This window comes from Castor canadensis, chromosome 4 (genome assembly GCF_047511655.1).
Source record: "Castor canadensis chromosome 4, mCasCan1.hap1v2, whole genome shotgun sequence".
Taxonomy (NCBI): domain Eukaryota; kingdom Metazoa; phylum Chordata; class Mammalia; order Rodentia; family Castoridae; genus Castor; species Castor canadensis.
Window position 1 is genome coordinate 136757075 of NC_133389.1, and position 25806 is coordinate 136782880.

Here is a 25806-nt window from a genome sequence, read left to right on the forward strand (position 1 = left end):
CTGAATAGTTTGAAAATCAATACAATATATGCTGTATATTAAATGATGTCTTAAAAGTATGTATAATGTACATAAAATATATTTATAGTACTGTAATTTATGTTGTAAAGTATGCTCTTGTTTTTTTTCTAATCTTTGTGTATTTGCACCTATTTAATGTTTAGACAAAGCTGATGGCACTATGTTTTGTATCACGTTCCTTGAAACTGTAAATTCAGTGAAAAATATCTCTTGCAATAAATTTTTGTTAACTATTTAAGTAAATCAAACTTTGGTTCTTAGGTGGTTTCACTGTTATAGGAGTGTTAGTAACAGTATGTGCTTTATTTATACTGTTACTTCTGTCCAGTGGTATATCTGAATCTTCAACACCCAGCAAAATGTTCTTGGAGATTTATCAATTTTTAAATATCACCATCAACCTAAATAAGTATAAAAGCAGGTCCAATTGTTTTTCCACTTGTTCTAATATTGCTTACATTGAGAATTTACTGCATTTCCTGGCCCTTTAATTGGGCAATAAGTCATGGAAATTTATGTTAAAGTGATGTTAGTATTTAAAGAAGTAATAAATCAAAAACATGCAAAATATATTTCATCTTTCTAAGAACTGCTAACTAGAAAGGGCAAAAAAACCAAATATATGTGGTTATAAAATTATAACATTAAAATTCTCCAGCTTATTATGACCATTTTCAAGTATTTTAGGAAATACATGAGAATACTGGCATGAGTTCAGAAGTATGCTTAATTTTAATAAATCTCTATCTACTAAATGACATCTTGGGAGGAATGACATAAATGTAACACATGTTGATACATTCAATTGAGAATCAGGACGTGGGATAGAGAGAATATAAATAGCCATTCCTTCCTACTACTTATGTTTTACATATTTCCATATCAGCCAGTAATAACTAGAAAGTCCCCTCATCTCCTGTCCAAGTTCTGCTTTATTTTTGATGACTCCTGAATTATTATTTATTCAAGTGCTTCTTTGTGTAATAAAGAATACAAGTATTTAATGAAAAGCTTAGGAATAGCACACTTTCCCCAAGAAAGTTTTCTAGTAGGCCCCTGCTCCAGTTCCTGACATTTGGTTATCCAAATTTTCCATGCTTGCTAGACTGGGATCATCACATCAGATGCCAAGGTTGGAGAATTGTGGCAGCCTGGCATTAAATTCTGGCATCAGGAAATCCAACAGAATCCCTCTAAAGGGAGAGCAACTTTAAAGTGGTGTTGTTCTGAGGATATGTTATTTCACATGGCTTCATAGGAACTGGATAATCCTAAATAAAATGGACCATAAGAGTGTCTTCCTATATCATTAAAATAAATGTTGAATTCTATTTTAAGTAAGAGAAATAAGGGAGAAAATCTACGTCATTTACTTTCATGATTACTTGCTATAATGATCATTGATTTAAGTGTTCTGGAAAATGCTTGTGAAAGAGTGAATATACCAGTTTATGATTGACAAGTAAGAAGATAAAAATAGTAAGGAAGCAATTCCATTTCAAATGCTCTAATATAATATGTTCCAAAACTGCGAGCTTAAATTGAAACAGATGACTTTCCCCAAGCAAAATATTTGAAACTATCTTTGAAGATGAAGTAGATGGAATATCTTCTGGGAAATGCTGACCCAGTTTGTTTTTAATCTGTCAGAGCAGGATTGTTTCTTCTGTTGCTAAAAACCAAACCAAGTGTTTGACTTTAAAATATGCAGATTGCCCTGTCTTTTCATCTTCTGACTATCATCCTACTTGTTCATTTCCTACCTGTTGCTTTTATCCTGTAATTCCTTTTCATCCTAATCTTTTCCTTTCTTAATTTCATTGTAGGTATCATTTGTGTATAGGTGTGTCTTCCTCTTCTTTTTCCGTATTATCATTTCTATTTTTTCTTAGAAATAATGTGGCTTTATTACTTTGTTGTTGTTAAATGATGTGGTTAAGCATGGTTAATTTTAGTTGTAACAGAATATACTTGATTGTTAGATATATGGCAGGAATTTCTTGAAAGTGCAAGAAGGAAAATTCTTACATAAGATTAATTGAAACTGAGCTTTACAGCCAAATTGAATGGTTCTCATAGATACCAGTGGATAGACAAGAAACTTGAATCTTAGATAAGCACTAGCAAAACCATTCTATTACAAATTCATTTGGATATGCAATCCAGTGCTAAGATATTACTTATATTGTCTGACCAACTGTCATGAGTTAGGGGCTCAAGTGAATAGATAAGGAGACACTTGCTCATCTATTGAAATACCGCCAATCCCAGAATCAAGGGAATGAAGTCAATGGACTAAAGACCAGTAATGAGCAGAATTGTTAGAGATGAAAGTCAGGAAGGTGTCATCAAGCAATGGGGCTGTCAGAGGAGCACTAGGAAAGATCATATTAATGGAGCCAGCAAGAGTCAAGTCAGTGCAGCAATCACATTTTGAAAGTACTTAGGAATGATGTTTGGCTTTGCCAAATATTATATACGGAAGCAGGAATCCCAGTCCTTTCCAGGTATAAATTATATATTCTATATACTATGAAAATTTAAATCATCCTGACACAGATTTTACCCACTATTTTTAGTTTATAATTTATAGGAATTACTATGTAATTCATTACAATAAAGCTGAATAACTTGGAACATGGAGTAAAACCTGAATATAAAAAAAACATATCCAACTAACAAAAAATTTTCATTGAATAATGGGAAGGAAATCTGCACAATTCCATCTCTCATGCATATGTCAATGACATATTTTCTTTGTGCTCTTTTATGCATTGAATCCCCATATTGGACTATAAACAGAGCATCTCAACTTAGATCTCTATCAAGCATTCTGAACACATAACCTGACTTTTTTGTATCACTGGAACCTCTTTTTTTGTTCTGTATTTCTAGGCTCTTCAAATTCCATTCTATTAAAATGTATTACTCAAGTTAGAAATCAGTCTTATGTCCACATCAAAGAAATCAATAAACCATTTTGGATCCATTCCCTTAAATTCGTTAAAAACATTTCCACTTTCCTCAAATGTACCCTCTCTATAATTCTAGTCCTTATAGTCCATAAGCAAAGCTATTTTAAATTCATGTCTCCATTCTCCACAAGCTCCCATTTGTTTATCTTATCCTCAATGTAGCTGCCAGGGTAACTAAGTAAAAATGCCATCTTAATAAGACAAACTCTTACATTAAAAGCTTTTAGGCAGAGATGTGGGTGGGGAGAGGTGGCCAAAATAATGTATGCACATGTAAGTAAATATAAAAATGATAAAATAAAATTAAAAAATAAAAATAACCTTTTAGGTATTCTGTTACTCTCAAGAGAAAAATCAAAATCTTTAGCAAATAATGGAAAAGGCTTTGGTAAAGTAGGTAGCAACTTCCATTCATTAGAGCATACCTTTGGGTCAACCATTCTAACTTACACAGCTATAATCTTCTTTGAGCATGTTTGGTCATGCTTCAATATCTACCTCCCTATGCTTTTCTTCACTTGGGTTACTACTGATAAGCCAAAACTAAACCTGACTGTCAGTTTCTTTTAGGAATTCTGTCCCCACTTCCCTTTTTCTGAGATGATAGTTGCCTATAGTCCATTTTCATGTGATCTGATGCTATGCACCAATTTTGTTAAAAAGCATTTTCTGTGCTGACTAATTGTTTGTCTAATTCACTAGATTAAGAGCTCCTTGGGGTCTGATGGAGTGGTTCAAGAGGTGGGAGAACCTGCCTAGAAAGCAAGTGTGAGGACCTGAGTTCGAACTCCAGTGTTGTCAAAAAAAAAAAAAAGTAGAGTTCCTTGGGCCAGTGTAGTATACCCTTGTTAAAATTGAAGGAATAAAATTGAGATAAGAAAATATAATTAAAATCTATACAGAGTATATTATAGGCTTCCAGAATTATTACCCATTTTTATTCCAACTGGTCCTTAATCAGCCTAAATTAAAATATTTTTCCAAAACAAGTTAGTGCTTCAAAACACTTTAAACATTAAGAACTTTTCTAATGAAATTATGGCTCACTTAAAATAGAAATGCAAAATCAAAACTCAAAAGATCTTGATGCTTTCCCCTGACCAAGAAAGAAGCAAATTTCTACCTTGTCTATCTCTAACTTTACATCTGTATGTCAGTTTATCTACCAACCTACCTACTTATGTACCTACTTACCTACCGATATGCTATCTATCTAATCTATCATCTTTCTAACTTTCTGTTAGTTCTTATTACCATACATTAATATTTATTACCCACCAGACACTAAACTAACATTTAGGGCCAAATGTCAAATGACACAACTCCTATTCATATATATGACACCAAAGTTTGCTATTTCATTAATAATCAATTAAAAGAAGTTAAGTTTATATTCACCAATGCCTTTTCTCTACTCTCTTTTCTTCTGCATTCTTCAACCTTTTGCCAGTGTTTCTTTTCCCTCTATATGTTTACCTAGCTAAGCCACTGTCACTTGTGTGGCCTTGGGAGAGGAAATTTCCTCTAAGAAGATTGCCAATAAGGTATTTACCTTCTCTCACAAATAAACTTGAATAGACTTAAGACTTACTTATATCATGAGTTGAAGCCCAAGGACCTGCCTTAAAGGAAGCAATAAAAGGCTATGTGGTTTGTTCCAAAGTGTGGAACCTTGACTGGAATCTAGCCCACCTTCTGCTAGCCTGGTAGATTGTGTCCACCTTTTCCAATTCAGGAATATCTGCATTATAACAGAAGAGAAGACAGCTTTTTCTTCACTAAAATGTGCCATTTTGTACTAAGCCCAGTGCCCCATGAATGATACTTTTTACTCAACTATGCAAGCGTTTTGTAGACTAGCACCTGAGCTTCCAACTTTTAGAAACACTAAATATTCTATCTACCTGAGCCCAGAAGTTCCTGGTAGAAAACTGAGTGTTCAATCAGAGTTTCTTTTTTTCAATCTCTAAAATCTTCATTTTAAATAGCCTAATTATTTTATTGATTATATATTCAAGCTACTAATATAAGTATATACATATATGCAAGTTTACCTAAGATTTTTCTTTTTTGAATTTGATTTTACCTACTTCATTTTCATATTTTAGAAATGACTTCCTAATATTTTTATGAATATGATTTTCTATTTATTGTCTTCACACTATTTAGAATATGATGCCATATTTTACATTTTTAAAAACTATCACATTATATTTTAATTTAACTAAGGATACTTTGTTTAGTATTGTTACCTTTCATATTTAATTGTTTATCTTAAGGATAAACAATACAAATTAGATTTTGTATTAGATATCAATTTTGTTTCATTATTTAGTATGTTCATAATTTAGGAATCCTAAATTCTTTGGGAAATACTGACATATTAAGTAAAGGACTTTATATGACAAGCTTCACATTAAACCTTCAGACTTGTCAAAATAAATTTTACTATTCTCATCAGTATTAGTTTTCATCAGCATCAACTACCCAAACCTGAATTTTTAGCATGCCCTATAAGAACTAGCATTTAGTGAACTAGCGGCAAAATGTATGTAATCATGTAAAACACAATTCACTTTGTATTGTGTCACTGGCTTAGTTCATTTCCAGGTTTCTAAGTGAAAAACCTTCTCATTGCATAAGCCCTCTCATAACCCTACCTAGTCTGCATTCCCCAATAGAAGAAGACTGTATCCTGTTTACCTTCCTTCCTTCCTCCTGTCAGCACTCTGTGGGATCTGCAGAATTTACCTGCTGTCTGGAGTTTGCCCCAGTTTTATGATTTCAATATGTCTAAACTCTTGCTATTGCCTTGATTTACTACCTGCCTGTCATCTTTGCTACACTTGTTGAGTTTTACCTCTGTAAGTGAGTTAATTCCTTTCAAATGCTTCTTTACTTACATTATACATTGTCCCCTTTATAACAAATTCTTATCATATCTCTGGTCCGAGCCTTTATGAGTTGTAGCATCTTAAATGCAAGGGGAGTGAGTTGCTTAAAAATCCTACATTTAAGTGGACTTAATTTTGAATCTTGCATTAAATTTTTGATACATTCTTTAGAACAAAAAAAGTTAAAATTAATACCTTGAGTTTCAACTAATCTTATTCAACCTGTTTTTTAATCCAATGATTTTCTATGTGGCTATTTCTTCAATTTATATGAGTTGACAGGAAATCAATCTTCACATTAAAATGATAAGCCTAAAACAGATTATAGGTTTTATTAAATGACTTTCCATTTCAACAACAGCTGCATTGAACTAGAAAAAATGATAAAAGTACTAACATATTTTACAAAGACAAGATACATTTTATAGAAATTTCTGTCCTATGATGCAACTGCCCAGATCATGACCTTGGTAAACCCACACCATTTCTAAGGTAATGTGAAGGATGATGTAGCATTTTGAGTATACTTTAGATATTAGTAATTTTTGCATTTCCTTTTTATTTATTTATTTAGCATAAATTAACTATAAAAAGGGGTTTCGTTGTTATATTCCCATACATGCATATTATGTGCTTTGATCAAATTCACCCATCTATTATTCTTTCTTAACCTCTTTTAAACCTCTGCTCCTTTTAACAGGTTTTTGTGAGTTTCTTTATGCTGTTTTCATACATACATAATGTACTTTGATCATATTCACTCCCACCACTCTCTTCTTTTTCCTTCCTCCCTTCCACTGGTTCCTCCCACCTCACTCTCCAAGTAATCTTACAGTCATGTCATATTATTATTTTACATCTAGATTTCTTCATATGAGCAATATTTGTCTTTTTTAGTTTGGCTTATCTCATTCAATATACTACTTTCAATAATAACTGTGTTTTGTAATATCCAAGGGTAAATTATGTGCTTGCCAATCTGTTATGTTAATATGTAATGCTATTTTGCACTATTATCTTTTTCAGTAGCTAAACAAAGATTTATTTGTAAAATTAAGAAACAGAATATGTCTCCAGCCTTCATATGATATAATATTATTCTTTCCCATGGATAATCTTGGTCTTAATGTATCAGCATAGAATGGGCTCTACCAAAGTACATCTGCTTGTGGAAAAATGTATCCACAATTAGAAAAAGTAATTAAAACTAAGTGTAAATACTGTCAAGTTTTTTGGGGTGCTTATCTATGCTGAGAGCTGGTTTAGCCATTTTGACTTCAATGAGAGTTTAATAACTGATATTTTAAAAATTGGTTATTACACTTTTGAATGGAATATAAAAATAAAACCCTCGACATGAAAAATAATACAGTATATAATTTCAACACACACATTTAAAATTGAGTTCACCCAAAAGTGTGAGTTTAGAGCTTAATGAAAGTGGATTTTAAAAATATTTTATTTGATGGGTTGTTTGTGGAAGCTACATTGCAACACTGAGTGTCTTACCCCTTCTGACCCAGGAAGTATTCCTCATTGAGCTGCTTGCTAGTAAATGTCCCAAATTCCTGGACATTGTCTGTCTGGTAGAGTGACTATCTCTCTTCATAGTCAAGAGGTTGAGTAGATCAAACCTCACTTCTCCTAAACGATACTGTCCATAATATCTTCCAAGAAGAAAAATCATATGACTTTCTTTTCTTAAGAGTTGGGACATATTGATGGAGATGGAGTGTCTTCAAGTGGTAAATGTTAAATATGGTATCAGATCCAACTGCCCCTGCCTATAAACTTGGGCATTCACAAGGAATTGAATGCCCAAGTTTCAGCTCTTAATCAGGCTCACTTACCCTCAGGTGGTGCAAACCTCTCGAAGTCCCTTCAAATTTTCTTCATATTTTGAGAGATATTAACTATAACTTTACTTTAGGAAGTAATAAAGTTTCTGATGTCCAGATCTTTCACTTATGCATACCACAGAGTTCCTGGAAGGCTACTGTCTTCTGGCCACTATCATTCCTATTTCCATAGAAACACAGAACTCAGGGCATTGAATTTCAAATCTACAGGATAACCAAGATGTGTTTGGTCTCTCCAGATATGAGTTTGATTCTCCAGAAACACACACACCTCAAGGACAGCTAAATGTAATTCCTGGACTTTGTCCCCTTGAAAGGATATTTCTATCCTTCATAGTTATCACAGTCATGTCAAGAAGTGGAGCAAACTATTTTTCTCAATTCCAATGTAGTCTAGGATAGATTTACCTGCTTAGGAAACTATAAGACATCTTCTTTTCCATTCTATCAATAAATGTCATATTTTCTTAGAATTTCATAAGTAAAGGAGGCAAACATACTCAAGGAAAATACATGATAAGTACTCTTAGAAGGTAATTGAATGACTCTTTAGCCAAGGTCACTTGTCTGAAGCTTCAATCATCAGTGAGGGGAAGGAGATACACTATACCTTATAATGTTATTTTAGGTTATAACCATAGTATTATCATTTTTGAGCCACTCATTTAATTAAATAACTTATTTATGCAAACTTGTCTCTCATGATCACTCATGTCTAATATGTACCAGGAACTCTACTAGACTCTGGAGAGAGAATAATGAAAAGAAATAAATTGTATCAGCAAGGAGTTTGTAGTCTAAAGGAATAAATGGAAAGGATGTGGGAAATTTTAATAATATGGGTTAAGTAATATAATAAATGTAAGAAGTATATTAAATAAGCATTTATAAGATAATATGATACATTTGAGGAAAGGGTAAACTTTGAAGGATGAAGTTGGAATATAAGAAAAGTAAAAAGGAGCGAACTCATTAAGGACTTTATACTTAAAATGATGCTCATTGACAGTTTTTAAACAATAAGGTGAATGATCCCTATGAGAGTCAGAGATTAGGAAATCACTGGGTTTACACAAGAAAGAGTGGACTAATGTCTGTGCATTCCTTGATGGATAATGAGCACTGCTAGCAAGTGGAAATATTGTTGTTTATATAATGTAAAATTAGATAAACTAGAGCAAGAATTTTTAGAAATGGGCAGAAGAAGACTTAAAAATGAAATTTAGATTACAACCACAGTTGTAAGTTCCATGTTGTCATTCATAAATAATGGAACCACACAGACAAGAACAGAAATCCAGTATACAAATTTGGATCCCTTTTAGCTGAATGGAGGAACATATGTTTAAGTAATATGGTGTTTCAAGAAGTTACTTGCGGAAAAAACTGGGCAAAAGCTACATGAGGTATCAGGACATTATTTCTTACAATTGAATGTAAATACACAACAATATCAACAGTTCATTAAAAGGAAAATTTGAGGTGCTAGAATATATCCAAGAAGAGTAGTCTTATAGCTCAATATGTAATCAATATTTTCTTATATAAAATAGAAGAAGAAACTTGTTGTCAGTTACTTGATGAAAGCATACAGACACAGTCTAAACACCATACATTAATATTATCTTATTATATAATAAATTAACCAAAATTGTACTTCTTAATTTTATGTCTTATCCTTTGACATTATTGATGACCTTTTCTTACACAATCCATACTCGAAATAAATCACCTATGAATTCCAAGCTTCTTTATTTTAAGAGCACTGGGGGATCAAGTACATATTTAAACTAAAATAGGTTTTATTCACTTATTCCTTTTTATCCATACTTATTCTGTGACTACAACCATGTCATAGTCAACACATTTTATTTAGCAACTACCTTAATTTATAGTTTCTAAGGTACTAAAGTTCATTGTTGTAGGAATATATTATACTAACATTTTATCATTTTATTCATCACTGAATTAAATTATATTAAAAAGTAAAAAATGAAGCATGAGCAAAATGATTTGAAAAGAAACAAATCTGAATCTTGGTAAGCCAGTCATCATCAATAGTCAAGGGAAGTGTAATGGCATATACAGAGTAGCCTAACAGTTTTACAATATGCTTGTAATTAGTTGTGTAGGAAACTAAGAACCCAATCAATCTGAGGTGATAGACATACAGGTAATGTATGTAATTGAAACATAATTACAAAGTTCAAAGGTAAATGTGCTAAAACCTATTTCAGAAACATTACTCCACTTTCATTAAGATTGTAGAAAGTTTGAGATTACCCAGTGAGAAAATGTGCAAACTAGAAAAGTGGATCCTGAAAATGACTGATGTTTAAGCTTGGAAAGAGGCCAAAGAAACTTCAGAAGACAGAGAAGAAGCTTCCATGAGGTTCTGCTTCCATAGAACTAGATCATTACAGCACTGTGCAGATGATGCCAAGAAATAGGTTTAAAGAAATTGTATGTGAAAATTTTTCAATGGTGGTACAGAGTTCAGTAAGTAGGAATTACACATTTTTCATTTCATGACTCAAGTTATTGCTGACGAGTAATTCCTCTAGTCTGAAAAACATAGAAGTCAAATTATATTGAGTTTAAAAGAGAATGTGTGGGCAAGAAGGTACATGCAAATTTTTTATTTTTAGAATTTCCATTGAGGGCAAAAGAAATAAAATTATGATTGTAAAGACTACTAAATTAGTTTCAATTTTATAGTGATATATATAGCTACTATCTACCTATCTATAAAAATTTGATAAGATATACAGACAAGTGTGTTACTTTATGTGCCATGTAGAACTCCTGCAGACCAATTAAGGGATTTGAACATGTTTGAAGTATCCTCTGGGCTAAAATTCTTTGAAGCAGTTTCATGTTCATGTTATTCAGATAAGGGATTTTGTGGGAATCTTTCTTATTTTTTAGCAAAACACCTAATTAAATAAGTGTTTTAGTACCTTTATTCATATTTCTTTTTAGGTTATAGTCAAATGTGAGAAAATATCATTATATAAGTAAAGTTACTATGAGTAGTAATATATTCACAAAGAATTATTTTTAACAATACTGAAAATAGGAACAAGGAAATTTGAGATTTTTTAAAGACCTAATATTTTAACTTTAAGTGGGATATCCTTTCTTTTCAATTCACACTGAATATAATTTTTAAAGTATTTAATATATTTTACTTAAGATCATGCTATGAGAATCAAATATTCCCTACCCCTTATCATTTGGCATGCTTGGATTGATGTAAAATTGATTAATATACAGATTAGGAGAGTCACTCACTAGCCATTAGACTACACAAATGAGTTAACTTCTCTGAACCTCATGTTCTCCCTAGTAAAATGGAATGATACTATTTCCTACCTCATAGTATGGCTGTGAGCATGAAGTAAAATTCATACACACTGGTGGCACATACTAAGCACTAACAATCATTCTTGTTCATCTTTACTGCTTGTCTTTGAATGGCTTATCAGCAGAATCTGACACAGAAGTTTGTGTGCAAAGGATTCCTTTCAAAAGTACTTTCTGAAGAAATTAGGAGATGAATAGGGAAAATGGGGAAAGAAAGAGGTCAAGAAGCCTGTTATTTCTAGAAAGTGCTAAGGATGGTGTATTTAGCCTGATCCCTCAGGAGAACTTGGCACTGTAAACTGCACTTGATTGTCTTGATGAGGCCCAGAGTAAGCTTTCAATGTAAGTACCAATCACTTCCCAAGACAGCCTTCAGGAAATGATCCTCCGCCCCCAATCTTCTTTCAACTCTGCAAGTGTTTTCCAGTTACTGTAGGAAAAGCAGTACCAGAATCTCATGGGAAGTCCTCTGGAGAAAGGTGCTGTGGCAGGCCAGGCCATAGTAATAAAATTATAAAGAAGTGCATGTGGGTGGGTGGGGTGGGTAGGAATAGATACACAAAGAACAAAAAAAATTCCAGGATCAGCTACCCTGGCTTTATTTTCCACTGTACTTTTCTACTTTACCTTTCTACTTCATTAGAATCAAGTAACACTCATTTTCAAATTGGTTTTATTTAATTTTTTTTCTATTAAAAGTTTCTCCAAATTATTCTACTTTGGAAGGAAATCATGAGACATTTTTTATAAGTTAGAAGGTGATGAGAGGCAATTTTCCATGTAACTCTTACATTTTTGATGCTGTGAAAGAGAGGTAGTGAATGTTTTTTATTCTAAATTACTTTTCAGGGATGCTTAAATGGGGAACAACCTTAGGAAAGAGTGATAGCCTTTTCTTTTGGAGCATAGGTTATGTGTGTTTACTGTCTGTTATGAAACAAAACAAACAAAAAAACAACATGTCTTCAGATCAGCATAACTCTTCTCTAATGCAGGTGAGCAGGTGTCACCTATGCCATTTGTATACCTCCCTGTCTAAGTTGAGTCTTGGAGAACGTGAAACAAAACATTACGGTATGGTTGTAAGTAATAACTATTGTCCTTCATCACTAATTGAAGTATTGTGCTTCCATCAGAATCCATGTTAACTGTGGCACGCTTATTGGTAATTTTCAAGTGGGGTAAAATCTCAGACCTTTACTCCCTTTTGATTTGTGTAAAATTTCTTGCATCACTTATTGTTGGTTCACATTGGTTCTTTTTTTTTTGCTTTAGTCACTTTTTCCAACTGGCTTCAGTCTCTTTTCCATGCATAAAGCACAAAGAAAACACTAACATAAAAGTATTGCACACAAAATATTTCCTCATCTTAGAATACATTGCTTAATCACAATAGAAACTAATAGAAAATTAAGTTTGGGTTGAATGTGACTGGATTTCATTACATGTTTTTATTTATTGCTGATAGGAATATGATTCCAAGGGTAACAAGGAATATTGAGGCTACAAGGAAGTCATTAACTCACATGAACAAATACAGTCCCAGTGTTCTTGCCATGCAGAAGACATTATAAATGCACCTGAATAGGTTGTCATGCTTTTCCCTAACCTGTGCTGTTGATGTTTATTGGAAAGTACTCCTTTTCAAAAGTCCAAAGAAGACAATTAGAACAGAAAGAGATGGATAAACAAGCAGAGAAAGGAGCACATGAAAAAAGATGACGGAAAGGACGAAAGTCTTGTAAATTAGAATTCTAACAACTGATGAACAACGGTAATTCAGGGTTTTAGAAAGATCCTTTATGTGCCACAGACCTACAAACTAACATTTTTTTCTTGACTAACTTAGTAGGACACTAGACTACCATCTTGTACCCAAAAATAACTAACCTGGGAGTGGATCACAAAGAGAATTTTTACATTCTAGCTATTGTAGTAACTAAGTACATGAACTTTAATGAAGAAACCTACACATGGCTTGGGGATTTCCCTCATTATAAGCCAGAAGCTGAATTAAATGATCACTAATTAAGTGACTGGTACATGTTTTGTAAGGAATTACATTTATTCAAAATTATATTTCTACCCATCACTGTGTCCTGGTTTGGAAACAATAAGAAATTGTGATAATTTTTAAAATATTAGTTGGTTTGAACTACTTGGCTCAATTCTTTCAAAAGAAGATATATGTCTGGAATATAACTGGCATATGGTACCTGTTACATTCTAGCACCTCTTGATTCAAAAAATAGGAGATTTTAGATGCTTTATACACTGATTACTTGAATATAGTAGTTAGTAAGTGATTATAAGGTGACCTTTATAATTTACAAATGGGAAGTATAGAGTTTAACTGGTGTTCAATTTATCTGAACTATAAATATAAATCCCCAAATCCTAATGTATTTCCTCTCACCTGAGCAATTTCTTACTCTGACAGTTAGTCTAGGCATAAATCTATTGTGAACAAATGGAGAATAATAGCATTGTTCATAAACATTTAGAAAAAGAAATGTGTATAAAAAAAGTAATATGGTTTTTAGTCTTTTTAGCTTCAGTCTCATGATGCTCTTAGAAAATGATACCAGACTTAATAATAGTGTTCTGACTTTGCTATAAATCTCTGGCCCCCCAACTGAGATACTGTAAGAAATAATATGATTGAAAATCAGGTACACCTATGTGTACCTGAACAGAAATGCTATTCTTTCTCTGGAGGCAAAAATATATGAAGAGATTAAAATAAAGAGCATTATAGATATTGTGACTCTACAAAACTGTCAAGTAAGGGGCAAACACATATTCATTATTGACCTAGTTTTGAAACAAATTATAACAAGAGCACTGTATTTCACATCATGCCAAAATGCTGGATAAAATAAAAGGTATTATTGGACAACTTGAGACTAAAATTCAGAAGTATTTTTTTTAACAAATGACCAATTCTGATCTATGCAACTCCTGCTGTATGAGATAATAATCTTTCTTATGTTTCAAACCTCTGGTGCTGAATTTTTCCTTTCCAACAAATTTCAATTGAAAGAAATTGTCCTTCATAACAGTTAGGTCTGTATGAGGGTATAGAAATGTACAGAGAGAATAAAAATTAAAGGAGGGTGGATAACTTTATGAACAATAGCACATTTGCCATTCTTAGTTTTAAGGTAAGTCTTCATAATAATCTATTTAACATCCCATTTTATTAATATGTAAATTAAGGGGTTAAATAAGTTGTCTAAGACCATAGGCTAAATAAATAGTCAACTGTTTTTGTGTATGTGTTTAACTGTGGTGTATCCATAATGGAGTGCTAGTCAGTATTAAAAAGAAATTAAATGTAATTCATAAAAATATACCAGTGCACTTAAATGCCTATTGCTGTGTAAAGAAGCCACTATGAAAAAGTTACATACTGTATCATTTCAGTAACATGGATTCTGGAAAAGTCAAAACCATACCGAAAGTAAAGCGATCAATAGTTGCCATTATTTCACTAAGGAGAGGAAAGGGATGAAAAGATAAATTATAAGGCAATTTTTTAGAATAATGAAACTATTCTGCACATATTGTAATAAAGGATACATGGAATTTTATGTGTCAAAATACATAGAACTTAATAAGTAAAGGCAAAGCTTAATGTAAGCTATATACTTTGTTTAATGATAATGTATTAATATTGGCTCATTAATTGTAACAAATATATCACAACCATGCATTAAATTAATAATAAGATAAAATGTTAATAGGAAAGAGCTATTTTTAGGAACTCTCTCTATTGATGCTGTATTTATTCGTAAATAAAAAGTGTGTATCAAGATTCTTTTCTTTTTTTTGCATATGACTATCCAAATGTTAAGATTCTTTTCTTTTTGCAAGTGGATATCCAATTGTTCCAACGTCTTGTGCTGTGAAGACACTTCTTTTGAATTGCTTTACATCCCTTGCTAAAGATCAGTCAATCATATTTGTGTGTATTTATTTTTAAGTACTCCATTCTGTTTGGTTGTGTATTATCCTCACAAGTATTATTTACAGTTGCTTAATAGCAATTCTTTTATTATAGTTTAATGTGTTTCATTATTCTATTTTCAAGAATTTATATCAAGTATTTTGATCATGTTTTCCCCACATTGCTCTTTTGTTTTGCCCTATCCCATCCTTCTGGTCACTTGTACCAGAAGTACATTAATGATCTTATTTTGGTTTTGCTGTTTCGTAGGTTTAGATTCTGAGAGAAAACATGGATATTTGTCTGTCTGAGTCTGGCTTATTTGGCTAAGAATGATGATCTCCAGCTTCATTCATTTCCCTGTAAACAACATAATTTTGTTCTTTTTCTTCTTCATCCATTTCTGGGTTGATAGGTACCTGTCTGATTCCATAGCCTGGCTATTGTGAATAGTGGTGTGATAATTATGGGTGTGCAGGTGTCTCTCTTATATTCTGTCTTACATTCCATCAAATATATGCAGGAGGCATGTATAGCAAGTTCATATGGTTGTACTATTTTTAGTTTTTTGAGGAAATTCTATACTGATTTCTGTAGTTTGCATTCACAGCAACAGTGAATAAGGGTCCTTTTGCCCCAACATATTCACTAACATTTGTTATTTATTTTCTTGATGATTGTCATTCTGACTAGGTGAGAGGGAATCTCAATGTTTTGATTTTCATTTCCTTTATGGCCAAGGATGTTGGATGTTCATTTATGTATTTATTGATCATTTGCACTTCTTCTTTTGAGAATAATCTGTTCAGTTCCCTTGCCCATTTATTAATTGGATTATTAATTCTTTTGTGTTTAATTTTTGAGCCCTTTATATAATTCTGGTCTGATGAATAGCTGGCAAAGATATTTTCTCATTCAATATATTGTTTTTTCAATCTGAGAATTGTTTCCTTTGATGTACAGAAGCTTCTTAATTTGATGTAGTTGTATTTGTCAATTCTTATTTCCTGATCTATTGGATACCAAATGAGAAATTTGTTGGAGTCAGATAGTAACGGCTCTCCAGCTCTTTACTTCTTCAACATTGTCCTGGCTAATCTGGGTCTTTTGTTTTCCATATAAACTTTAAAATTAACTTGCCAATATCCATAAAATAATTTCCTGAGATTTTGATTGAGATCATGTTAAATCTACAGATTAAGTTAGGCAAATTGGCATCTTAACAATTTTGAATCTTCTTATCGATGGATATAAACATTTACCCATTCATTTATGTCATCTTTGATTTCTTGCAATAGAATTTTATGTTCCTTCTTGATGTATTTTGCTAGATTGATACATGCATATTTCATTTTTATTGTGCTAATGTGAGTGGTTGTTATAGACTGAATTTTGTATTTTCAAATACATAGACTGTAGCACTAACACTCAACATGACTATTTTTGAAGGTAAGACTGTTCAGAAGGTAATTTGGCTCTAATCTAGTAGGACCTGTGCCTTTAGAGAAAGAGACACCAGGAGTATTTTCACACACTGCAAGGCCTTTTGCAAACACAGTTAAGGAAGAGCATCTGCTAGCCACTGAGAGATAGACCTCAGGAGAAATCAAATCTGTCAGAACCTTTATCTTGGACTTTTAGCTTTTAGTAACGTGAATTTTTTTTCTTTTGTTTTCTAAGCAACCCAGGCTCTGATGATTTGTTATGGTAGCCTTAGCAGTAGTGGGTTTTTAACTTTCAATTTTTATTTACTTATTATTGGTATATAGAAAATCAGTTGACCTTTTGTATACCCTATACCCTGCCACCTTACTATAAAGATTTATTAGATCTAGGAATATTTTTGTTGATTCTCTGGGATTTTCTACATAGATAATTGTGTCTATGAGCAGCCAATTCCATTTCTTCATTTAATTCAATTAATTTTTCTTAATGAATTAGCTAGGACTTCTAGTACAATGTTGAGTAAAAGTGTTTAATAGGGTACATCCTTGCTGTGTTCCTGATCTTAAATCAAGGCATCTAGTTTCTCATAGCTGAGGGGTTTTGGTAGCTATTTTTGTTTGTTTGTTTTTTCCTCAAGATCATGTTTTTTCTATTCCTAGTTTGCTGGGGCTTTTTATTATGAATAGGTATGGAATTTTATCAAATTGCTTTTCTTTATCTATGTATTCAATTGTAAGATGGTTTTCCCTAGCCTTTTATCAACAGATAATAGTAAATTACCTTTTGAGTGTTGAGCCATCATTTTGAAAACACACAGCCATTAAATATTTCAAGTGCTTATTCTGCTTCTTTGTTTTCTCTTTCTAGCATTTTCATTAAATGTATGCTATCCTTTTGTTAATTGTCTCACAGGTCTGGAACAGTGTCTTCTTTGAAAGTATTTTATCTGTTTATAATCCAGAATGAGAGAGAGGGAGGGGGTGGAGTGGGTGGTAAGGGAGGGGGTGGGGGCAGGGGGGAGAAATAAAACAAGCCTTGTATGCACATATGAATAATAAAAGAAAAAAAATTAGGATCCTTTTTACCTAATTATTGGTAAAAAGGAGGTATTGCAGTTAAAAAAATAATTAAAAAATAAAAAATAAACAAAGAAAAAAAAAAAGAAAGTTTTCTATCAGCATCTCTTCAAGTTCCATCCTGCTAATTAATGTCATCCTTAATACATGGTAAAGGGTTTTAACTTTTAACATTTTCATCTGATCCTTCCTTAGAGTTTCCACCTCTCAGCTAACATTTCTTATCTAGTTGTGTATGTGGCCTATTTTTTCCACACTACATTTAACATATTAATCATGGTGATTTTAAATTTGCTATCTGATCATTATATGTTTCATATTTGAGACAGACTTTGAAGCTTCTTGCTTCTTCAGAACATGTTTTTACTTCCCTTTAATATGCTTACATTTTATTGTATTTCTTGTTGAGAATTGAACATATTGTAGCAAGTACTAGAATCTCAGGAAATTAGGTTTTTAGTGTGAGGTTATATGTTAATCTGACAAGTGCTAGACTGTGTTTAATATTTGCTGTATTCTATAACTTGGATGTGGAGTGTCCCCCATAGACTGATGTGCTAAATGCTTAGTCCCTGGTTTGACACTATTTAAAATGATAGACACCAGATAGAGCCTAGAAGGAGGTTTTAGTTCATTGCAGCATACCCTTGAAGGAGATATGGCATGCTGGTGTCTCCCTTTTTTTCACTTGTGTACCTTTGGCACATGCTGTCATCATGATAGGCTGGCTCATTACAGGTTCAAAGACCAGACTAATCATCTATAGGCTGAAAACCTTGGAATCATCAGCCAAAATAAGCATCTCCTCTTTTTTGTTTGGTGGTACTGGGGATTGAACTCAGGATCTCATGCTTGCTATGTACCCCATTACTTTTGAGATGGGGTCACATGCTTTTTCCTGGGCAAGTCTAGACTGAGATACTTCTATTTGTGTTTCCCTGCATAGCTTGGACGACAGGTGTGCACCATTACACCCAACTATTGATTGGTATGGAGTCTTTTGAACTTTTTGTCCAGGCTGGTCTCTAAATGAGATTCTCCTGAACATCACCTCCCAAGTAGCAAGGATTATAGGCTTGAACCACCATACCTGCCTTGAATGTATCCAATTTTAAGTTAATTATCTCAAGTATTTTTATTATAGTATTGGTTATATCCATCCTGCTAGTTGACATCATCCTTAATGCCTAGTAAAAGATTTTAATTTTTTTAAACTTCCTATTGATGTAGGTATCACATAATTAGTTTTCTCATTTTTCCCCTCCCCTGTTATCCCTTGTTTTTCCTTAGGAACTTCTTAAATATAGTCTATCTATTTTAGTAATAACCTACTGTTAGTTTTCTGGAGTCTTGCTGATGTGTTATTAGGTGTCAGGAAGGGTTACTCAATAATTTGATATTTGAATTTTAGGTTTTAGTGATCTTGAGTCTTTGAGGCTTTCTTAGCCCTTTTTTTCTCATCTTACATGACAAAGAATCTGTAGCAGCTCTGCTGCTGACCAATTACCTCTCTTTCAGGTCAGATAATGCTTTGGCAAATTATTTTCCCCTGGAAAGCAAAACTTCGTTATGGAGACAGCTCTGTCCTTATAAAATGGCTACTTTTTCTCTAAATGAATTTCAAAATTGTTACTTTTCCTTTCCTCCTGACAAAAATATTAGGGACTGATTCTTAAGTATTCATAGTGAATACCGAACAGAGTTTGGGGAATCTTCTAAGAATAAGACCATAGGATTTATGATCCTTTTGGTAGACCACACTCAGCCTGTAGCAATTCATCAAAATTACCATTCAAAGTCCTGACCAGTTCCTGGCTTCAGTTATTTTTGCTTCAGCTAAGCAGATCAAAGCTGTGATTCTATTTATTTGCTCATGGATCCAGATTTCTATAAGATAGTTTGTTCAGTTATCTCAATTCTCTGAAAAATCTTTCCAATTTCACTGATTTTCTGTTTGCTTGGCTTTTATTTTGGTTTCCACACAACCGAGTTTGAATCATTAGTCTATAAAAGTGCTTTAATTTTAATTTTGATTGTGAATCATGAAACCATACCACATAGTCAGTGAGAAATTCCCAGAAAAGAATGGAAGTCTTTGAGGAATTATAATATTAAAAAAATGAAGAAAGCTTAGACATACAATTTATTTATAAACCCTAATACAATCTTTGTTTTTGTTTTGTAGATTTACCAACTTACACAAATCAGGACTTCCTTCTTAAGTAACAAGTAGCAGAAGGGAAACTCAATGTAGCTGGAATCAAAAGGTCAGTATTGCTCATATGATTTGGAAGTCCCAGAGCCAAGTTTATCTAAGGCTTGCCTGGATGTAAAGGGTCAATAATTAAAGTTAAGGAGTTATCTCTGATATCCCAGTGAGGTAGAAGATGAGACATGATATTTGATGTCTTTAAGCTACCATGTACATACAATTTATCAATTTATTATCCCTAAGCTTCAAATTCAGTCTGTTTTTCCTGTTTGAAGTAATAGAATTGGACTCTAAACATTTCTCCTTTGCAAACAAGGTGATGCTAATCTTTGTCACTATAGATAATATAAGTACAGGGCTAGGGAAAAGGACATCTCTTTCACATTCCCACAAACTTTCGTTTTGCTTCCTTTTGTTCCACTTTCACTGCTGCCCAGATTATATAAAAAAGAGATGCAGCTACATTCTGCTGAGCTATCAATCTAAAGAAAGTAGTCCCGTGAGTGCACTGCCTTGGCCATGGCACAGTGGCCACTTTAATGAGGGCTTCCCGACACCATCACCACACATCTGAAGTGTGATATCCAGGCAACATGTGAGCTCCACATGCTCCAATTAGTTCCTGGCACTCTCCTTCCAACCTTTGTCTTTAGGCTGTGTAAGTCAAGCTAGGAAGGTGAATGCATGGAAGAAATTGAGACTAGAAAACACTCTTTTCCAGTTCCATTCAAAATTTCCTTCCTGCCTGTACTACAAAATGTATGCCACATGAGCTCACCTGTAATATGGAAAAGTGTTTCTTTCTGTATTGCTAATTAGTTTCCTGCCAATAAACCTTTGTCCAACTATACCTTGGGGAAATATCTCCTGCTTGTTTAAAACCTGCAAACCAACTCTTACCTAGAGCAATTTACAGAGCTTTTTTACCATTCAGTGGTGTGCAGCTATACTTCCATGCTTCTCCAATGAAATCTGAATCCCAGCCTTAGGAACGACCTTTCCCAAGTTTGTGTCTTCCTTGAATATGCTATGGCATTGCTAGAGTATTTATTAGGTCCTTGTGGAGTCTTTATATTTACACTCTTGTCATAATTAGTAATTTTGACATTAAAGTATACCAGTTCAAATTACTTTGTAATTTATTTGACCCAGATTGGTACAATATGAGAATGGAAAAATTTTCAAAAGATAAATAAATTCTCAGAAAACATAATTAAACTAGCATATAATCCACTGTTTAAAAGGTACTACTATAAGAAATTATCAGATTATACATTAAGGACTCAAGTTATATTTATCCATGATTATAGTTTCTCAGTGCCAGGATCAAATGTTTTTCACATTTTTTGTTTTCCTCTGTGAGTAGTGTTTTTGACAAAGTTCTTTTCTATTCACGAAAGTAAAAGAAATAAAGAAACAGAGGCAAGCACATGACCATAGTATTTGATCAATAACTGTGTATAGCTAAACAGTGTGAACAATATGTTTGAAAAATAATGAAGCATCTAAATTTGTGAAAGTTAACTTGTTAGTAAAAATCTACATGTGCACTCTGAATTCTGTTGAGAATCATATATTTCTTATTAATTTTCACCATCTTTTATTTCTTCTGATTTGTAATTTTGTTGAAGTTTCCTAAATTACTTTTCAAAATTCTTGACATAAGTAGCAAATTTCCTTATGATATTGCTAAATTTATCATTAATCCCTTTATGTTATTCCCTTTGCATGCTTGAGAAAGCATGTGTTTCTTAGACTTAAAAAGAAAATCATGTTCTTACATTTCTTACCAACCTAGTGAACTGAAGAAAAAGTCATGATTTTTCTTTTTATTTTAAGAGATTATTACATATATAATGAGAAGTTGAAGAAGAAAAAACAACTTACTCCACAAGTTCTGTTGATCACTTGACTCAAATGTTAGATACACAATTAACTGCCTGTGATTTCCACATGAGCTATTGAAGAATTTAAACACTGTAAGCCCTCCTAGTGGCTAACAAATACATAAAACTGAAAATGAGAGTATCAAGTACCAAGTGTCTCTTAATTTAATAATATATAGCATGTACAACATTTGTTTTGTTTGAGAGAAAATTCTTATAGCTACTCCTTTAATTTCCATAGGGAAGACAGGACTTCAGTCTTGCCAGAAAAGATAAAACTTCTTGAGAAATTATAACCACTATCACCACCTTCTATCTAAAAGAAGATTCTATTACATGACTGATTGCAGAAAATAGACCAGTTATTTTCTCGGTCTTGGGTGAGGTAATTGAGAAAAAGCATGAATAGAACTTTTGGAGATCATATAAACATTCTATGGTGGTTACAAAGGTGATCAATTTCTCAAACCTGATCAAAATATACCTTTTAAAAATGGGCTCATTATGTTGCTTGATAATTTTAAATTGGAAAATTAATTTTAAAATATATAAATCTTGAATCAAATTCTAGAATTCACACTGGAGTATACCACCGTATGATGAATGAATGAGATACAATTGTTACCTTTCAGAGTTTGTAATCTTTATAACACAGGACACAGAATATATAAACAAATTACAAGTCTTCATGGTGATAGTCATCTGGTAGAAAATATAAAAATAAATAAGTTCTTATAGAAATTTTTTCAAGCTGTTCACAACTAGCTGAAGTTTGAAATGTTAATATTAAGAATCCAATTATTTCAATTTAATAAAACAAATATTTTTAAGTTATATAATAGATTCAACACACTGTTCAGCTTTTTTATTTATTTATTTATTTATTTATTTATTTTTATTGTTTTATTCATATGTGCTTACAAGGCTTGGGTCATTTCTCCCCCCTGCCCCACCCCCTCCTTTACCACCCACTCTGCCCCCTCCCTCTCCTCCCCACCCCCTCAATACCCTGCAGAAACTATTTTGCCCTTATCTCTAATTTTGTTGAAGAGAGAGTATAAGCAATAATAGGAAGGAACAAGGGTTTTTGCTGGTTGAGATAAGGATAGCTATACCGGGCATTGACTCACATTGATTTCCTGTGCGTGGGTGTTACCTTCTAGGTTAATTCTTTTTGATCTAACCTTTTCTCTAGTACCTGTTCCCCTTTTCCTATTGGCCTCAGTTGCTTTTAAGGTATCTGCTTTAGTTTCTCTGCATTAGGGGCAACAAATGCTAGCTAATTTTTTAGGTGTCTTACCAATCCTCACCCCTCAGTTGTGTGCTCTTGCTTTTATCATGTGTTCAAAGTTCAATCCACACTGTACAGCTTCTTACAAATATTTTCATTGATATATTTGTCTTCATATAGCTTGTAGTCTCATAGTACATCTATGAAAAAGATGAAGGGAGACTTCTGAATAAAAATTACATGCAAAAGATTAGAAGACCTGATAGTATTAGCCACTTACACAGGAGACTGAAAAATCTTCCTTTTCTTGAAGAACCATGAAGGGCATAACTCACATAAGTAAGGATTCTGCAAAAGTTATCAATATCTGTTTGAAATTTAATCTCTCATCATCAATATACTTCCTATGAACATAGTCAATCTTGAGAGCACTTTATCTATGAGTCCCTTTTCACTTTGCTTGAATGAGGAAACACTTTCATTTTACTTTGTTAAATCTAATTTAAATGTTATTTTCCTCCTTAAGACCATGTAACCTTATGTCCTTTGTTGCATTTCCAATGAGAACTTACATTTCCAATTAGAACTTACCTTTCCAATGTATTTTTTCTTTTGCTCAAGCAATAAATTTTGAAAAATTCTCGCTTTTTCTCTTCAGATTTCAATAGATTATAATTACCATTAAATGTTTAAATTCCCAGTAAGATTGTATCTGAGGACCTTACTCATTTGTTCATTGAAACTGAGGGAAATCCTAAGTAGAAGCTGACATTTGACTCCCTTGCCCTGTGCCACATCTGGCTCTTTTGGTCACTGTCACAGCTCAGTGAATGGCCACAACAGTAATAAGAGCTCTGCAAGGGCTTGCCTCCTACCCAAGCTAAATCAATTTACTATCCAAATAATCTTAGTCCATTTTTTGTTGCTAAAACTGAGGTTTTGAGTCTAGGTAATTTACAAAGTATAGAAGTTCATTTGACTCATAGTTCTATATGCTGAGAAGACAAGAACACGGTGCCAGCATCTACCTGGCATCTGGGAGTGGCTTTTGCTGCCTCATCACATGGAAGCAGGCACCACATGTTGACACAGAGACAGAGGCTTTTTATAAAACTGATGTATTCTCAGGATAACCCATTAATCCACTAATGCCTTAATTCATTCATCCTCATGACCTAAAGTCACCTCTTAAAGTTTCTCACTGGGCCCTCCTCTCAATATCTCACAATGAGGATTAAATATCAACATGATTTTTGGTGGTGCTACTAAAATTATAGTACTAATATTAGTAATCTTTAGGCCTTTGGTATTATTTACACCTGCATGCATTATCTGAGTCTTAACACTTTGTGTGTTGTAAACCAAAAGTAAATTGATAAAAACTTGTAGCAAAATACTACTTTTTCCTTTGATCACATTCTTTGGCTTTAATTAACTGAATTCCAGGATATACTTTCTATTGTTTGTTTCGTGACCTTGTGTTGAATACCCTGAGAAAATTGCTTTAGAGATTAGATTGTGTCTCAGAGTGGATGACTTTCTGTCAGAATTCAGAAAACATCTTCAGTCAAGTTCTGGCAATTGGCAACAAGGTTTGCATATGTCTATTACAAAAATATAAAGAGGAAATTCTCTTGCTTAACTGTCCAAAGAAAAATCATTCTACTTAACATCAGAAGACTTTCTCCTCCATTTCCATATGTTATATAGTGATGGTTTCTGGGCTACCGATCATATAGTCTTACAGAAATAATGAGGACCCATGATATTGCTTCATAAAAATTGGTAGAAATTGGTGGTTTTGTGATGCATGCATGAAAGTGGTTGTCTCTTGGTCTCACTGATTAGCTACTCTCATTTCACTATTGAAAGAGAATGTCTGATTCAAGATGCTTTCTCATTGAAACCCAAATTCCTGAAATTATCTAACCAAATGATATAAGGATTATTTAGCATGTCAGTGGTCATTCTGAGAAGTCTTGGCCTGTCAAATATAATACAATTAACAAGAGTCCCAGAAAAGAAGTAGGAGGAAGTACAATCAGTGATTGGCTTTTTTCTTGTTTCTTATGCTGAATCCAAGTTATCTTTTCACAAATATTTTCTGAAAAAGGCCAAAGGAAAAAAACCAACTACCTTTTAGATAACTTCAAATGTATTTCTTTTGCCCTAGATACTATATCCTACTTTAAACTCACCAGACTTTATATAATTTCTGCCCCTCTTCTACTGTCCTCACTCATATAGAAAATACTATTTTTGCAAGATCATCTCCAGAACACAACCATTTTTGTGATTTCAAGGGACTTTCAAAAAATATTTAGAAAGAAATAATCCAAATTCCTGATGTAAAATAATCACCATCCTCTGTTTTCATAAGTGAACAAAGATTAGAAATAATATATTTAATAAAAAGCTTAGAAAAGGAATTTATAGATTCTGACATATCTAACATAAGCCCAAAATTTTGAAAATATCTAGAACACTGACAGGCTAAGAACCAAAATAAGCATGAATATTCAGAACTATAACTGAACTCTGGAAATAAAAACAAAGGAACATCAGCTAAAAATCAAAGGTGTTCTAGTGAGAATATCTGCAAAAATGGACATTGGAAGAACCAATAGGCATATGAACAGGAAGGAAGAAAGGGAATAAATAAAAATAGTTCAAATCTACCCAAAGACACTCTGTAATGGAGACTCTAGCATCAAAATACTCTCTTTCTTTTGAATTTCCAAAGTGAAGTAAATATAAATACATATGGTGGTTGTATTTCCTCATAGAAATGATGCCACTATTCCAAAATCTCATTACTGTAGAACAGTACATTCTCAGAGCACTAAAACTCCATAGGTAATACAGATTTTCTAACAGTCCCAGATCCTTCT

General features: G+C 32.9%; 1 protein-coding gene across 1 annotated transcript in view; it reads left to right on the plus strand.

Moving 5' to 3' along the window:
* Znf804a (zinc finger protein 804A) overlaps nucleotides 1-25806 on the plus strand; it is a 395234-nt gene that overhangs the window by 312889 nt on the left and 56539 nt on the right. Inside the window, exon 5 of the mRNA XM_074071238.1 lies at nucleotides 19772-19853. Within this exon, the coding sequence (XP_073927339.1) occupies nucleotides 19772-19812 (41 nt within the window). The 3' untranslated portion in view covers nucleotides 19813-19853. The remainder of the gene's footprint in view (nucleotides 1-19771; nucleotides 19854-25806) is intronic.